The sequence below is a fragment of the Lytechinus pictus genome, chromosome 16 (genome assembly GCF_037042905.1).
Source record: "Lytechinus pictus isolate F3 Inbred chromosome 16, Lp3.0, whole genome shotgun sequence".
In the NCBI taxonomy this organism is placed as follows: Eukaryota; Metazoa; Echinodermata; class Echinoidea; order Temnopleuroida; family Toxopneustidae; genus Lytechinus; species Lytechinus pictus.
The window spans coordinates 12090920-12110034 of NC_087260.1; the positions used below are offsets into that span (position 1 = coordinate 12090920).

General features: G+C 35.8%; 1 protein-coding gene across 2 annotated transcripts; it reads right to left on the minus strand.

The window, feature by feature from the left end:
- Positions 1-6161: 6161 nt before the first annotated feature.
- Positions 6162-18065, minus strand: LOC129278475 (S-formylglutathione hydrolase-like). Of its 2 annotated transcripts, none has more exons than XM_064111174.1 (9): positions 17548-18065; positions 14215-14306; positions 13251-13339; positions 12585-12808; positions 10651-10715; positions 10078-10132; positions 9425-9523; positions 8333-8503; positions 6162-7561 (listed from the first exon to the last, which is right to left on the minus strand). In XM_064111174.1, exons 2-9 carry the CDS (start codon positions 14283-14285, stop codon positions 7484-7486), a joined length of 852 nt encoding a protein of 283 aa, XP_063967244.1. In that variant the 5' UTR covers positions 14286-14306; positions 17548-18065; the 3' UTR covers positions 6162-7483. The 2 variants fall into 2 exon arrangements, with proteins under 2 accessions (XP_063967244.1, XP_063967245.1); XM_064111175.1 differs by lacking the exon at positions 17548-18065 and adding an exon at positions 15722-15849.
- Between the last annotated feature and the right edge of the window lie 1050 nt (positions 18066-19115).

Consider the following 19115-nt stretch of genomic DNA (forward strand, 5'->3'; position numbering starts at 1 on the left):
GGTTGCTGCAGAAAAGAAACTGGGTGCAGATGTCAATCGCTTCATTGAGTGGGACGTAAGTAAAAAGGCTAACAATATCGATAGGACTCATAGTAACACTATCACAGTCATCAAAGCAATCGCGCATGGATTCAGCAAAGGTGAATGAATCCTTTAATGTAAAATCGGATACCTGTACTTCATCACAAAGGGCGGGCTGCAATAGTTCAGTGATCACTGAGCCAATTAGCCACTTCATGCTGTGCAGAATTACTCGTAGACAAAATGGGACGTAACGGTACATTGCTTTTGTGTGTTTTAGGCAAATTGTATATTCTCGGATGCTGCGACCCAATAAATTTGTACATGTATGTTGCATCAGATAATATACTACCTCTTTTGTGGAGTTCTAACAACCTTCTCAAAAGTTTTAGCTCCAGCAATGCAGTGTGGTCATGCTCAGGTGCATCCCCAGGCTTCCAGAATTTTGACATGTTATCCAAACTGTCCTGCATTTTGGAAGCATAATCAACGTGATTTAATACCCGGCTTGCTGATATGAATGTCGGTATTGACCCGAATATGGCACGTGGCAGTCAAACATTCATGCAGAGGGTGCAGTTTGCACCATATGTAATCGATTGTTTTTGCACAACTTTAGACGACGACGACGATGAAAATGAAGTGCACAATATACAATTTACACATATATATACCACACGCGACCCCGCATTTCCGAATGCTACATGTAGTATCTACATGGTTCTCATCTGTTTAATTACTATGTTCAATGCTTGACCAAGCCTTAAAGTTCCATGAGCCTAATTACAACAGGAAAGCTAAAGATATTCGTTCGACCCAACCCATTCAAATTTTTTCAATTTGATATTGCTGATTGACAAAAGTGTATGAATATAATAGAAAATCTAACACTGATTCTAGAAATGGTAACTAACTTAACTTCCTTTGCCCAAATTTGAAAGATATATCAATGACTTTGGAACTATTTTTTGACTGGCGGAAGAATTAGGGCTATTTTACTGTTGCAGTTGATAAATTTGATCCCATCATAGTTATCTTCATAAATGGCGATTTCTTTTTTAAATGAGCTTGCTACGATACCCTTTTCTGGTCAGATATCGAATGTCAGATATATATCCTATCCAATGGTAGTAAACATTCGACCCTCTAATTTTACGTTTATTTTTCATGAATTTTTCAAAAGTGCCATATAACACACAAGTCCATGGGGAATGTTTTACGCTTGTGACACCTTCAAGACTCATCGATATTGCACTTAACTGTGGTAGGCATCTAATTTTTTTTATTGATTTTAAGAGAGAAGTGTAAATTTAGATATATTATTTTTATAAAGTCAAAAAGGGGCCTAAGCTTTCGATCCTAGCAGAATCTTCGTCGGAGGCAAAATGACAAACATATAAAGTGGAACAACCATAATATAGACCACAAACAAGCTACAGCAACACTAGAAACAAGGAGACAAAAGGGGCATTAGTGAGTAGAGAAGACCAATCAGGTTAGTGAAGGGGATGAAAGAAAAGGAGTAGGCAGACACAAAGGGAAGTTAGTGTAAGTAAGGCCAAGAGGGATTAAGATAATGAGGCAGGCAACATCAAACAGGATCTGGAACAAAACAGTGATAGAGGGATGAATAACTAGAGAATTAGTGAGAGGTGGGTCAAATAGGTTACAAAGAAAGGCTTAATAAACTGGTGCATAAGAGTGGGGGGAAAAAAGAAGAAAAAGAATGGGGAACAACTGATAATGTGCAAAAGACATAAGTATATATGATAAAGCATTAAACAAACTAAGAGAAGAAGGTAAGTGTAAATATGTATCTATAAGTGATATGAATATAAATATATCCAAAAAAGAAATGTATATGAAAAAATATATAAATATATACACATATGGTGTAACTGATATGGTAATCCGCTAGGTGTGACGGGAAAAAACATAAGACTATATAGTAGGAAAGAAAAAAAATCTGTATATGTGAAAAAGAGGAAGCAAATTGCCTAAAAAGGTAAAAGCAAATATAGAAGAGAGGGGGTGTATTATGAAGAAACCATAGTATACATGTAAATAAGCAAATGTGGTAAATCTAAAAGAGGTGAGTGGAGAAAAAACAAATATATATATATATATATAATGATTATTATATCGCCTGAATAAGGAAGGAAAAATTGGAGCTGAGCATGTATGAGATATGGGAGGAAAGTAGAGTAAGAAACTATAATGTAACTATTCAAAAGAGCTGAGGGGAAAAATTATATGTATATATAAATTGAAAGTGGATAGGAAAGAAAAATCAGTCGTTCCCCTCTTGGATGTTCAGGCCATGAGGTTGGGTGGTGCGAAGTCGTCTCATCCAGAGCTTCTCCCTGCTAGTACGGACTGAGTCAGGACGGGTACCTAAAGATTCGATGCCCTGTAGCATCATGTCAGTGATGGAGTGGTTGGGGAGGTTAAAATGGCGGCCAACTGGAGTGTCCAGCTTTGCTGTGTTGACGGTGGATCTGTGCCCGTAGAATCGTTTCTTGAGTGTGGTCTTGGTTTCCCCTATGTATTGTACCCTACAAACTCTGCAAGTGATGAGATATACAACATTAGTGGTAGTGCATGTGATGTTGCCCTTGATTTGGTGAGACAGGCTGGTAGAGTCTGCCAGCCTGTCTCACCAAATCAAGGGCAACATCACATGCACTACCACTAATGTTGTATATCTCATCACTTGCAGAGTTTGTAGGGTACAATACATAGGGGAAACCAAGACCACACTCAAGAAACGATTCTACGGGCTCAGATCCACCGTCAACACAGCAAAGCTGGACACTCCAGTTGGCCGCCATTTTAACCTCCCCAACCACTCCATCACTGACATGATGCTACAGGGCATCGAATCTTTAGGTACCCGTCCTGACTCAGTCCGTACTAGCAGGGAGAAGCTCTGGATGAGACGACTTTGCACCACCCAACCTCATGGCCTGTACATCCAAGAGGGGAACGACTGATTTTTCTTTCCTATCCACTTTCAATTTATATATACATATAATTTTTCCCCTCAGCTCTTTTGAATAGTTACATTATAGTTTCTTACTCTACTTTCCTCCCATATCTCATACATGCTCAGCTCCAATTTTTCCTTCCTTATTCAGGCGATATAATAATCATTATATATATATATTTGTTTTTTCTCCACTCACCTCTTTTAGATTTACCACATTTGCTTATTTACATGTATACTATGGTTTCTTCATAATACACCCCCTCTCTTCTATATTTGCTTTTACCTTTTTAGGCAATTTGCTTCCTCTTTTTCACATATACAGATTTTTTTTCTTTCCTACTATATAGTCTTATGTTTTTTCCCGTCACACCTAGCGGATTACCATATCAGTTACACCATATGTGTATATATTTATATATTTTTTCATATACATTTCTTTTTTGGATATATTTATATTCATATCACTTATAGATACATATTTACACTTACCTTCTTCTCTTAGTTTGTTTAATGCTTTATCATATATACTTATGTCTTTTGCACATTATCAGTTGTTCCCCATTCTTTTTCTTCTTTTTTCCCCCCACTCTTATGCACCAGTTTATTAAGCCTTTCTTTGTAACCTATTTGACCCACCTCTCACTAATTCTCTAGTTATTCATCCCTCTATCACTGTTTTGTTCCAGATCCTGTTTGATGTTGCCTGCCTCATTATCTTAATCCCTCTTGGCCTTACTTACACTAACTTCCCTTTGTGTCTGCCTACTCCTTTTCTTTCATCCCCTTCACTAACCTGATTGGTCTTCTCTACTCACTAATGCCCCTTTTGTCTCCTTGTTTCTAGTGTTGCTGTAGCTTGTTTGTGGTCTATATTATGGTTGTTCCACTTTATATGTTTGTCATTTTGCCTCCGACGAAGATTCTGCTAGGATCGAAAGCTTAGGCCCCTTTTTGACTTTATAATTTACTCCATTGGCTCTCTTTTATTAGATAAGCAGTTTTCAGCAGCTTCTTTTTGCCATATATTATTTTTTTCTTAGTCAATATTGAATTTTACTTTTTCTTACAATTTTTATATATTCTTTTGATCTGTAACCTGATTTTGGTAAAATGATGCTTTGCAATTGATTGTATCTGTCTTTTTAAGATTGCTTTCATTCATAATATGCAATCAATCTTGTTTTCAAACTATTATTGATTGCTATGCTTTACTCTGGTACTCAAAAGTTAGTGAACCCCACCAGAAAATGAACATGTTTTAAAAGTGTTCAAGTTCTGCCATGTTTTGGATATTTAATTGTGAAGTCCGGTAATAAAACATTACATTCAATAAAGTCTCCTTCTCTTGGCTTGCCGAACATTGTAGTGTTGACATTCAACACTCGGCATTGAGGAGTGCATTTTTTGAGGTTTACTAACTTTTGAGCACAACTGTATATGACAGGGTCTAAACTTCGCACCTACTGTATGAGATTCATTCGGAGCTACTACGGCCCTGCAAAAATGCTGTGAGAAAAGAAAGTGGGCTATAAAGCTCAACCCTGAACTCTTGGTGGGGCTAACTTGCCATTTTAACACCACCTATAGCACAGGGTTAAGGAAAATTTTGCCTGTGAGAAAAAGCAATATCTGGGACCCATTGCATAAAATGTTTGCCATAAAAAATTCTGGCAGTTTTGCCAAGAGTTTTTTAATGTGTAATTATCAATGGCATAATTTTGTTTGCCAGAGTTTTTTATGGCAAAATTTTTATGCAACAGGTCCCTGGTTGGCCATATTTTGCATTTAACATGGAAATGATCATTGGAAGAAATTAATGGATAGATAATGATTAAATCAAGTTCTTTCCTCTTCGTGAAAGACCCCAAAGTACTGCTTATTGTGGTATCCTGTTGAATAATATTTTTCACTAACACCTCTTTGGTTATATTTACTTATTATATATGTACATGTATATATATTTTTATGACAACCTTTCTTTGTGAATTATCTACATGTATTTACAATTTTTACTACTCAAGTGCAATGATAATATATGTGTAGATAACTATCAACTTATGAAAAGTGATTTTATATTGTTTGTATGTATATGTGTTTACTTCCACAATCATTTCCTCCGAATTCACAGCATTGAAATCCTTTGGAATAATGAAATTCAGTACAAAAGCATTTAGTCTTCGGCCACTGGCAAATATATTGACATTTTGCTTCCAGTACTAAAATAAAGGATTTTGTTCAGTTATCTGAAGTTGCTTTGTCTTGGGATATGATTCAACTTTTCTGTGTGATTCTCATTAATATGAACATGTGTGTTTGTTTTAGCAGGTATTAAGGAGTTATTGCTCCTCGATGCTTGACAGATTCAAGTACATAGAAAATGTATTATCAAAATGCCATTCGTGACAATGAACACCCAAGAAGTCTTTGTCTAAAATTGGTAAATCAAAACAGCAGTTTTGTCTTGGACTCTGGACAAATGGCGTACTAGCAATTTTCCGCCGGCTTCGAAACGTAGGACGAAACTGCTGTTCCATTTCCCCACTTTTGACAAATACCTCCTAGATGTTCATTGTCATTCGATGAGCATATTCAATACATTTTGTGTTCTTGAATCTGTTGTTTCGCGGAGCAAAAACTCCCTTATTCATTACTTCTGGTTTGGGTTTTGACATAACTCTCTCTATTCAATTTTATGATTATTACTCTATGCTGCATATTGAAGGAATTAACTTTTACCATTAAGACATTTGTACCCATACATCCTGAAAACATTAGAGTTGTTTAAAGACTATCACCGACCCCTTTCTCTCTCGCCCCCTTCTCCTTCACTACACCCTTCTACCCCCCCCTTGTTCATAATTCCTCTTTAACTCTCTCCTTTTCTCTCCCACTTTCTGTTGCTCTATACTCTGTTTTTCTTCCACTTGCCTCTTTCTATTTTTATAGCTCTCATTTTATTTTATTTTTCCAAGTCAAAACTGCCATTCCCATTCCAAATTTTCTGCTGTTTAATACCTTGTAATATTAAACCCAACAGCATTGTATGTAAGACCTGTTAATTGTAAATCTAACTCATAAGAAAAGTTAGAGATGTCTTATGTAATCTGAAAACATGTCAATTCAGAGGTATTAAACATTATGAAACCAAATACATGTTTTCATTGATTCTTTATTGTTTTGAAACTCATATTAACCATGAGGTAGAAGACATGTTGAAAAAATAGTCATTTGATAAACTCAGTGCATACAAAAATTCACTTCCTTGGTAAAGCTAGATAAGTGTCATGACATTTCAGAGTAATTGATTAGTTGAGCTGCAGCAGTAAGGCCTACATAGATCAATGGTATAGCTCCAATAATGTTAGACATTCAATTCTTAAACATAAAGGGTTGCTGTTTTCATTACTTTATGAAAAAATGTTAATATTCCAGCCACAACACTCGACCCCCCCTAAAAAAAAACCCTCAGGGAAATAAACATGTACATATACCCATTGTGTGAAAGAGAAAAATACTGTCTGTACAAAGAACAAAATGATTGCATATACACTAAATTTCAACAAGTTCATGGTTCAATTTTGCTTCGATCTGCCTTTCTTGACTTGTATTTGTTTAAGCAAATAACTTATTTAGGAACCTAGAAATATAATAAACCTCTTCTTCAGGAGTCGGGGATTATGCCCCATCTTTAGAGTTAAGATGGTCTAAACCATCAATAAGTGAAAGCCATAAAAAAATCGTGGAGCTTTATGCTCTGCCTCTCTGAAAACAAAAAGGGGCAAACTGATTGGCAAAAACCATGCTGCTTTTACGAGGGTTTCTCCTGTTTTGTGCACACTTTGAAAGGATACTGCATTCTATATGTAGTTTTTGGCTTTCCATACTTATAGATCAGTCGCAGCTCTCTGTGATATGGGGCCCTGATGTGAAAGGTTTGAAGAATTGATGGACTTTCAGAAAGGACTAATGTTTGACCCCTGAACAACAGTAGCTACCATGTTACCACTGCTCAACAGCCAATCAAAATCGACACGATTTCCTCAAAAGTTAGCATTAATTGGACTGCAAAGATACCATAAAAGCTACGTTGATGCAGCATACATTGCAGGGCTCTCATCTTTTATAAAGAAACGAGGTTATCTGTCTTTCATTTTAAATCAATCATTCATATCCGACAGACCTCAAGATGAACTAACATCTCAAGATACTGTAATGTACTTTTCTGTTTCACGGTCCATGTGAATTTATTTGAATCACTCTTAAATGATTATTTAAAATGTAAATGAAAATGATTATTTAAAATGAATTTCCACTTCAACCAGTTCTCTTCATACATCTAATCAAAATCTAGTTGAAATGAATTGATATTTTCTCTTCTGCTAACCCTCGAGAGCTCATCCCTAAGCTCCCTCTCTCCTTCTTTCAGGGTGGGAATGCATCATCAGTGTTTTACATAGCAACCAAGTTATGACGTCATTCCATTTGCTGGATGTGGAACTTAACGTGGTCCTCCATGCACGAAGCGACGAAAAAGTAGCTGTGGTCGTGACCCTGAAATTATTCAAGAAAATCAGAAAGAGATTGTATTTTAATTGGAGGAAACAAAATTGTTAGTTTGATATTCCACACTTCCATCTGTTCGTCTCATTAACAAGAAAAAATACTGCTCATTTCATATCTCCCTTAGATTAAAAAATATACATTTTCAAAACTCTTGTCTGATCCTTCCGGATTTATTGAATCGATTCACTTTGAAAAATCCTGGGTTTAGAATTGGCCAGGGGACTTTGGTTTTAAGACAATTTAAAAGGGTCCTTGTTGATCGGATTTGCCCCATACACCACCCTCCCCCCCCCCCCCCGGCCCGAAACATGCCAAAATGGAAATGCCCATTTGTTGTGTATTTCAATCAAACGTTGAAAGTTAATTTATTGATTTCAACCAGGGCCACATCCAGGATTCACTTGGGGCCCCGTCTTTCACAGATCGAGTTGCAATTGATCCAATCAACCACAACTATGGACGGCCAGCAACGTCAACATCTAAAATGCAATTTTTTTCGAATTATTTTCTAGATATGATGTATAAATCATGCATTCATCATTCTCTTGAAGATTCAGTGTGATTCTCTTTGCTTACTATGGAGATGCAAATTTCCTGTAGAAAAAAATTATGGTGTTGATGGATTTACATACAGTCGAGGTTGATTGGATCAGTCGTAATACGGGGCCAAGATGTTTATTCCAAGCCAAAATAGAGGTCAAAGGTCACCACGACAGAAGCAATACCCCCACCCATCACACTAAAAAAAAAACCACTAACCTCGCGTATATCCATGTTAAGGGTGACAGTGTCGCTGCCTTTGCAGACTTCGACCAGGTTCTCTGGGAGGAGTTGTTTATCAGGAGTCCATGGATCGTTGGTCCCTTGGCTTAGGAAGATCTCTCTTGGTGGTCCGTTGTAAAGAGGAACAAGCTCACATGTGTCGTACTCCTGCAAAGTGAAATATCATTCAAAAGGAAAAAACAATGATAACATTACGTTACCGAAAAACAGGAGGATATCAGGGACCTGGGAACGATTTATAAGAAGTTTCTTTACTATCATGGCCGTACGCAGCGGACAGTCCGCCCCCCCCCCCAAAAAAAAAAAAAAAAAAAAATGAAAAGATACATTATTTTCACTGAAAATTTTCACATTCCCCAAGAGTGCGCACAAAATCCTTAACTTTCACTTTAGAATATGCAAAAGCGCCCCAATGACATGCTCGGTCACTTTAAAACCCCCATTCCACAGAGAACAAGACCGCTGAAAGACCATGAATTCTGGTTGATCTTTCAGAGGTCTCTCAATGAACCTACAATGGTCTTTTAGGTCTCACACGAGTCCTGACCGATCTTTCAGTGGTCTTCATGGGCTCCAAAACTTTTTGAAACGGTTCAAAACAGTCTACAACGGTCTTACATGAAAGTGGTCTTTCAGTGATCTTTCAGCAGTCTTTCAGCGGTCTTTCGGTAAACTTTGTAAGGTCTTAATAGTCTTTCAATGATCTTTCAGCAGTCTCTCAAGATTTTTGCAGAGATCAACGTAAGACTCATGAGAGATCATTGAAAGATCATTCAAAGACCATTGAAAGATCTCTATAGGACCACTCTAGGACCCGGAAGACAAGAAATATCCATCAGTCTTTCAGAGTTCTTTGAGGGGTCTTTCTGAGCCATTCCACAGAGATGACAAATTTCAGTGATCTTGAAGACCGCTGTAAGACCTCACCAATTTTAAGTCTTTCAGAGGTCTTTCAATGGTAACCGTTCTGTGGAATGGGGGCCTCTTTACCCGTCCTGCCCACCACCCCCCCCCCCTCAGGAAAAATGTATGCGTACGGCCATGTTCCCTTTTAATAAAAGTACCTACCTTCCATGTGCTGATATCGTTTCCAAGGTATCCCTTGAAGGCTCTCACTCCCCATGGACTGATCGAAGGATTACAGATAGGAGCAAAGGCTGATATAGACTGAAAAATAAATTCAAAACTTTCGTAACTAATTGAACATTTCATACTTTTATTTATGTGAATATGTATGCCCAGCAAGCTAGCCCACTGGTTTTTAGTCAAAGGATACTTGAACGCGAATGGTATAGAAATATGCCCCCCCCCCAAAAAAAAAAAAAAAAAAAAAAAAAATAGTAATAATAGTAATAATAATAATAATAATAGTAAATAAATAAATAAATAGATAAATAAATAAATAATTAAATAAATAATAATTATGATAATGATAACAATAAATTGCCATGCATGATAGACTTTGGTATTTAAGTATTATAACTGTTGCATAAAAATTAGTCCGACATCCAGTTGTGGTTATTACCATGGTAACGATAATCAATATGCAATCGAACCAAGGATTACATGGAAGTCATCAAGAAATGGATGGGAAACTTACCATCAGAGTATACCGTAATCAGAATGATAAAAGTAACTTCTATTGAAGAGGCCCATACACACGATTGATTCAAGCACTATTAAATCCCTCATTATGATAGTCGATAAGGAAAATCAATTACCTTAAAGAGATGTGGGTTCTTGAGGCCAAAAATCATAGCTCCGTGTCCTCCCATGCTATATCAATAATAAATATAATTATATAAGAATTACAGACTTGAAAGATAAAGCGAATTTAGAGGCACTAAAGAGATCAAAATGGTAACGATCACAAATCACAACCAATTAAAAAAAATGATCATCACCAGATCATTATGATAGTCAATCCAAAAGCACTATATAATAAAAAATATTTAATAGTGGCGGGTGGGCCAAAACTGCCGGGCAAAAAAGGCAAGATTAATGATTTAAGATTTAAAAACAAAGGATGAGTTTTAAACATGATTTAAAAAATAATCACATCTCTTGCATTGCGAGAAATAAAAATAAAGGAGATCACACTCGCGCTTTTCAAACGGCGCTAAAAACACAAATTTTTATGGTGTAATCAAGTTTTTGGGGGTCTAGCTTTTTCTGGCAGATAAATGTTTTTTCCTCGTGAAATTGTCTTTAATCACGTGAGCATCAATAACCAATCATTAAATTGAAAATACTCATGAATATTCATAGAAGGGGGATACAATCGTATTAATTACCTATGGCCTGTGATTCCAACTTTTTCTGGATTGACGTTGAAATGCTTTACGAGGAGATCGAGAAACTGTGTCGATGAAAGAAATAAAACATAAATGAAACAGTTTGAGGAGAATGATGTTCAAAGCCTGTATTCCAGGGGCCGCGGAACAGTTTTGAAAGCGGGGGGGGGGGGGGGGGGGGGGCTGAGCCAAATAGTTAGAGGCTGATCATGCAAAAAATATCACAATCAGATGGTAATTGTTACGTTTTTGTACACTGTTTTGGAAAAAAAAGTTGGAGGTTGAAGCCCATCGAGCCCCCCCCCCCCCGTTTCCCCGGCCCCTGTATTTAACTTTGGTAAATCCCCCAAAATGTGGCTATCATTATTCAGATTAATTTACCAGATTGTATACATTTGTATGCCCTAAAACAGTTATGATGTGCAGGATATGAAATGATGTATTTTACATGATTTTTTTTTTTTTTTTTTTTTACTTGAAAAGTTATTTTTGTCAGGTGTCCGATCAAAATAAAATATATGCGTGATTGTTTCATATGACATAAAACTATGCCAAAAAGGGCTATTCCAAAACAATGACTGGGCTGAAAATTTCAAGATAATAATCTTTGTCTGTAGCTTCTTGAAATCAAATGCATAAATTTGTAAGATAAATGGTCAAAGAGCTCTTTTAAAGGAAATTTAAAAAAAAAACGTCGTCGAGAGAGGGTGCTTGTATATGAGGCGCCGAATGTACCAATATTATATAGAACAATTATTTGTTATATAATCATTATTTATTAAATAATAACTATTATTTATATATAATTTACATTTTATTTGTAAATAACTACTATTATATAAAATATCATTTCTAATTATTTATATATAATTCCAAGTAATACTTCATTATTTGTAAATAATAATAGTTTGACATTCCATTATTTATAAATAATGATTATTTGTTTTTCATTATTTATAAATAATGAAAAACAAATAATCATTATAATGAAAAACAAATAATCATTATTTATAAATAATGAAAAACAAATAATCATTATTTATAAATAATCATTATTTATAAATAATGAAAAACAAATAATCATTATATATATTATTATACCAGACAATTGATATGGTTTTAAAACCATATTTTGCCCTGCAAGAAACTTTCCATTGTATTTTTATCTAGCAGTAAAAGGGGCCACTTCTTTTGGATGGTCTATACGTAAACACAAAACAAACAAAAAATGGAGGGGGCCGGGCTCCAATATCTTCCATAGAAGTCGCACCTGGAAATCCTCGTCAGGAAGGGGAAAATTCGACGCCTTGAAAGGGGTTACCGCAATTTTCGGAAGCTTTACCCGTGAAATTTCCCGCAAGAAAAACTAAAGGATGATTTTTTTAGAGGGGGTCATCAACATTATGCCAGGAGGCAGAGGCAGGGACGGAAATATTCACGCTAGTATATTATAGGCTTATATACCAAGTGGCGTACCATGGGTCACGGCATTGGGGGGGGGGGCACGAGCAAAAAAAATGAATCACTTAGTGAGCGCGCGAAGCGCGCTCAGTTGCCAGGTATACTGACGTAATAGACATTTTAAGGACGGTGCCATTAAACGGATATATATTTGGTGTATATTGACTTGAAACGGGAGGTTTTAGTACAACAGGATTATATATATATCGTTAAACAGACGATGCGAGCACCAGGAACAATGCAGACATAGGCCCTGAACAAATTATGTTTCATAAAGTTATGATTTTTTTAATGTAATATAACATAACATTATAATGAACAATAATTTCTTCTTTGCCACTACGTTTCTCTCATTTTCTCCCTCTTTTTTTCCTTTTCCCGGTTTTTTTTAATTATTTATTTTATTTTATTATTATTATTTTTTTAGGCTAGCCGTGCCCCCCTGCCCCCCTTAGTTACGCCACTGTATATACCTCTTCCGTGATGTAAGAGTACATTCTGAAGTGTTTCCTCCATTTTTCCTCCGTGGCGTCGATGTAAAAACCAGCCCCGATACCAAATTCCCACGTGTCCTCTGCTCCTTCGATGTTTAATCCACGGGGGCTTGTGTCTGGGCACGCGACTATCATACCATACTGGGCTGCTAAACGCTGGAATCCCGATTTGATGGCTGCATTTTGTTCGTTGGCGCGCAAACCTGTAGAGAAAAGGAAATTGAAATCGAAATACAAATTGAGCAGTTCGTATAATTAAGTGTCTCGACCGTACATGGCTCCTTTGTCTTCAAACTTACAATAATGTAAACCTCTCATCTTCATATGAAAAAAATGCACTATTCCTATTCCCCTTTTTGTATTGAATTCATTTAGCGCTCGCTTTATCTATGTTTTATCCCCGGTCATCTCTCCCTCTCACCCCCCCCCCCTCTCTCTCTCCACCTCTTTTCCTCTATCTCCCCTCTTTTTTCTCTCATAATATACTTCCCTTCCTCTTTCCCCCTCTTTCCATTTTAAATTGGCATCGACACCACAATTGCATGTTTTACTTGCTAGTTGCTTGCTTGCTATTTTGGCAGTCGAAAGACATACGATGTCCCCCCCCCCCCCCCCTCTGTAGGGGGTTAAGTTTACTGAACTTACCGGCAAGAAATATAAGAGTTGGGCATTTGCCTTTCTCGGCCTGCTTAGGAATATAGATTGAAAACGGCATCTTCGCCTTGCATTCTGAGCTGTAGATTTAAAGTACACAACAACGGTGTGAAATCCTTAAGAAATAGAATAATCTCCTGGTATATCAAAGTGTTCACACTTTGCAAGAAATTGACTGTCCTTATTTCATTGACCAGTGATGGCTTTGAAAGAGAGAGAAGTGGAAGACATGGCCGTACGCACCGGGGCATTTTTACTGAAAATCATCACAAAATTCCCCCCAAAATATGCACGAAATCCTTCATTTTCACTTTCCAAAATGCAAAAGCGCCCCAATGACCAGATCGGTCGCTTTGCTCCCTCGCTTTCGAGTTTTTCGAAAAAAATTGTATGCGTCCTGCCCTCCCCCTGCAAAAAAATCTGCGTATGGCCATGGTGGGAGATGAATTAGAGGAAAGAGCGAGAGGGAAAAGAAAGTAGAGATGGATTGTGGGGAACAGAGAGGGAAAGAGAGAAAGAAAGAGAGGTTGAGAGGGTGGTTGCGGGATTGTGTCAAAAAGGCTTAATTAATGCAAAGATCAAAGACAAAATTATTCCAGTAATATGTTTGTCCCATCCAGTATAAAAGCCATTACTCCCGGTAATCCAAACCATTATGATACTTAAAGGTGGACCATGCCTAGCTTTTAAATGAATATGCTCAATGTAACAGGTCTAATATTAGGTTGCAGAATTATGACCCCCACCCCCAACCAAAAAAGCTAATAATGATAATAAATAAATATAATAAATAGATATATAAATAAATAAATATATAAACAATTAGATAGATAACTAAATAAAAGAAAATAAACAAATAAATAATAAAACAATAATAATAAATTTTAAAGAATAATGAAAGTAAAAAATTAATAAAATATAATAAATATAAGGAATACAAAATACATAATCTTACCTCTCGTGTGTGAAAAACTTTTGGTAGCCACCAAAGCACTTGTGGCTCGATACCTCGGTAAGCCCGTTCATCTTTCCTGTCTTTTATTTCAGCTGATGGGGAAAGATACAAAGATTATTTCATTTCAGACGTTATGTGAAAAAATATTTTTGTTCTCACTTTTTTATTTGAATCTGTTACGTTGCGTAGAGGAGGGTTATTTTGCTACCTATTCACAACTTTAATGGCACTTTACTTAGGAAGAAATTTCGAGATTGGTAATTACGAATTACATACTAGACTAGTATGGCATAATGGACCTGATATTTCATGGGGGCAGACATGGCGAATGGGGCAATATTTTGTAAAATGCCGCGAGCGATGCAAAATACTTGATACGAAATTCATTTCTTTATAGAATTTGACTTCATTTTCAGAGAATTGTGACTTATGATACCATTCTCTGAAAATGAAGTCAAATTCTATAAATCTTTTTCTTTCCTTTTCTGCTAGTTTCCTTGGTCGTGAAAATGTCTGGGGTCTTTGGTCCCAAGCTCCCCTCCCGATTTGTACGCCAGTGTATTGGACTATTGGACCAAAATGGAAAGAAAAACATTTTCATTAATCAAATATTGAAAATGAAAATTGCGTGCAAAGCTAACATGATGATGAAGAGGATTATGACTAAAATATTATAATAGTTATCATTATTTTGATAATGATAATAATTATGATAACAATATTATCGTCATTATTATTGTAATTGAAATGATTAACATTATCATCGTTATCATCATATTCTTTACTATTATATACATGTAAATTATAACCAAAATATCGAAAAGCTTTGTGATACATCTCATCAAAATTTACTTAATTTATATGGACCCTTGTACACAGTTAAAATAATTTAAACAACACTGTTTTACTATACTGTATGTCAATCGCACAGTACTTGTTTAAACATTTTAAACAAGTGTTTAAAATCTTAAACAACAAAGTTTAAATTCAAATATTCAATTATCAATAATTTAAGCATGGTTTTTAAAGATTTTAGACACTTGTCTAAACTGTTTAAACAACCACTGTACGATTCACATAGCACACAACATTGTTTAAATTAATTTTCATCAGTGTACAGAATTCACATGCAGAAGACTTGATTTTGAATAACTTATGGGGCGTTGCAAGAAACTTGCGATCTTTATTGCAAGTCTATTTTCGGTCCCTAAATCAGTCATATCTGTAATTAATATTGTGAATTTGTGATTGATTGCTGACCTTCTCCTTGCAACAAGTAGTGTAATCTGATTTCTTACAGCTAAAATTGATCTATACATTGTAATATTGCAATAGAATATTGAATTGAATTGAATGTATGTATTGTCCTGTGTAGGAAATTCCTTTCACAACGGGTTTACAAATTTACAAATACATATTCACATACACAGAATGAATAGACTTACAATACCATGGGATTGCATACACATACAAAATGCCGTTATTTGAAATATAATAGAATAAGTACAATTGAAAATATATGAATGAATTAATTATTCAAGTATTAATTGGTTTGTGATTCCATCTCCAGCCCGAATACGAATGCGACTGATTGAAAATATTTTCTTGCAACACCCCCTTAGACTGAGTTATACTATTGAGACAAGATGTAATCACTTGGGTAATAGTATGATAACAACTAAATGCAGGTTGATTCTAAGGATTAAGCATCAACAGCATTTCTACACTAATCACATTGTTTAATTGGGTTATATAATAATTGGGCGAGAGAGCAAATTGAATCTCGAAAGAGACGTGAATAATTTTTTTATCACAGCAGTGGGCTCACAATTGTATTTACATGTGTATCCCGGCGCCACAATGGAAGAAAATAAATGTCTATATAAGATAAAATTTTAATAAAAACGTGGAAATATAAACATAATATTATACATTGGAATAAGTCCAGGTAATGACGTATGTCTACCAATGCTGGGCCCTACTGCTGGTAAATGCAATATATGTATAATTATATTTTTTTAAAGGTGGCGGGACGAAAAACCTCTGGATACTTTTTGCTTCTAACCTATATACGGCTACTCATAAAAGGAAAATAAATTCAACAATATATAGTTGGGAATTTATTGTTTTTATACCTAACTTCTAGGCACACTCATAGGCGGCGGAAGCGGGGGGGGGGGGCGGGGGGACCTGTTCCCCCCTAAATTTTTTGTTGATAACCTTTTTTTTTTTTTTTGCTTGTCAATTTTTTTTCCTGCGTCCCCCCCTAAATTGACGTGGGCCCCCCCTGAAATGTTTGTGGTCCCCCCTAAAATTTAGGTTGATGACCTTTTTTTTTTTTTTTTTGCTTGTCAAAAATTTTCGCGATCCCCTCCTAAAATTTAGGTTTAGGTTTTCCCTGTGTCCATCAAAAAATTTCAGGTGGGCCCCCCCTAAATTTTTGGGCTTCCGCCGCCAATGGGCACACTAGTGTACAGATGGAGAGGGGGAGCTTGGGGGCCACCACCCCCTAGAAAAAAAAAGTTTCACGACCAAGAAAAAAGGAGAAAAGGAAAGTCGAAAATACGATATTATTTTCTGAATAGAATTGTCGAAATCTATCACAGATTTAGATACGTCACAATTTTGCTTACATAGCGGTATTGAATTATGTACGCATAGGCCTACACTGTTAAAAATGAAACTGTAGAAATCAGTAATTATTACTGGCAGCTGGGACTCACAAAGAGTATAAACTGTTAAATTACGATGGGCTGTAAAAATACTGGATAATTGTAAAAAAAAAAATCAACAACACTACTTTAACAATGATTTTACATGAAAATCGCCGTTATTTTACAAATACGAACACTATTAATACGATAGATTCACTACAATCAACGTAAAAACACGATTCATTGTCAAGTTCGTTTGTATTTTCTACAAAGATTATTATATTTTACTTTGATTTACATTTAACTTGTAATTCTACATTACGTATGACTGCATGAATACGTTTGATTTGTTAAATCATTGTGTCGTCTGTTTTTAAAAGGTATAAAAATCCTGTAAATTTACGATTTTTCTTTGTAAAATTACTAGTATTTTTAACAGTATGGTTGCATGAAGGTACATATATAAAACAAATTAACCTTTATGCATCATGAGCTGCAAATGAATAGAATGTGTGTTTTGGGGTTGTTGTTATTTTTTTTTACTTAAACAAACAGACCTAGGAATAAAGAGAACTACATTGTAATTATAAATCATAACTACCACAAAGGATTCCACAAGTTAATACATATACCTCATATTATTTGCAATACCCATTTCGATTCATATAACAATACTTACTTGAAAGAATTCCTGTTGTTTTTTCCGTGATTCGTCGTCGCATTCGCACAGGTCCTCATATGCGTTCGTTCACGTCTGTTGCATTCTCATTTTGAGCACCCAATTCAAGCCACGCCCAGTTTTTACATTAACGTTAGCTGATTGGCTTGTGCCTCTTTTCGCCAAGCTCAACTTCAGTTATCGTTGGAAGCTCATTGGCGGAAGAAAATAGGCACGTGCAAAACTCGGAGGTTTTAATACCCCGATGTGCACGGCAATCAGGTGGAATATCCCCGGGTGTGCAAAGTATAGTACTAGTATATGTCGATTACAAAAAAAAAATCAGTAGTAAATGGGTCAAATGGCTTACAATTCTAAACCGCTATCGAATTATAATTCATTTTACTCACACCTACAGTATATATTCAAAATATTGTTCAAAGTTCATTTACTGTTGAGGTATACAGGTACGAAATAAATCCAAGGAGCAAATGAGGAGGAAAAGAGAGGGGTGATTAAGGATGGATCTAAGGTTGTGTGGCGAGAACATATAGAGATAGAGGCTATATTTTAAGAATACACCTCTATCATGTCTATAGGCACAGATAACTGTTCTTTTTTATCTTGATTTTCTTCTTTAAAAAAAAAGTTTCTCTTGGAAGAATTTGAAATATTTGTCGCCCCCAAAAAATTGCTAAACAAAAATCACTTTATTTTTAAAAAGAAACTTAAGGAATAAATATATTCTTTGGACGGAGCCGTCAAACATCGGGGGACCATTTCGTGAACAGTTTTTGTGAGTGATTTCCACAGCCTAACTTGCTCTCATCCATACAGATGCAAATATTTCCTGTAGCTTATAACATAATTGTGTTGCCGAGAATCGCAGACAAAAATTCCAATGAAACACTTACCAAAATCTTCTAATCCTGCACAGTTAAATACTTTCTTGCATTATTTTTATCCGAAAACATAGAAAGTTTCTCGCGAAATAATTTGCTTTTATTTTCGCCCTTTCCCAAAACGTTTTCCGCTTTCTCATTTTCAACATGATCTCTCTCTCTTCTCTTTTTGTGTCTATTCGTTTCTTTCTGTCCCGTTTCATTCCTAATTTTTTCCTTCTCCCCCTCTTCCACACGGTTTATTTCCATTTGGTCTAATGCCAATTCGTCTAATTACCAACTCCGTCTACTATCATTTGGTCTATCATCAATTCGTCCACTATCCACAGTGTCTAATTGCCATTTCGTCCACTCATCTTTTTCTCTAATAACCAGTTGGTCCAATAGCCGTTTAGTCCATAAACAATTTGGTCTAATTTGATTGTGTTAATTGGGCAAAATGAATGAAAAAAAATGGATATTAGACCAACTGGTTATAAGACGAAATGGTCTTAGACCAACTGGTGATTAGACGAAGTGATTATTGGACCAAATGGTTATTGGACCAAATGGTTGTTAGACGAAATGTTGATGGACGGAATGGCATTAGACTAAATGAAGTTAGACCATGTGATGAGTGGACGAATTGGCAATAGACGATACGGCAGTTTACCCTTCCACACGTCTATTATATCACCATCTCTTAAC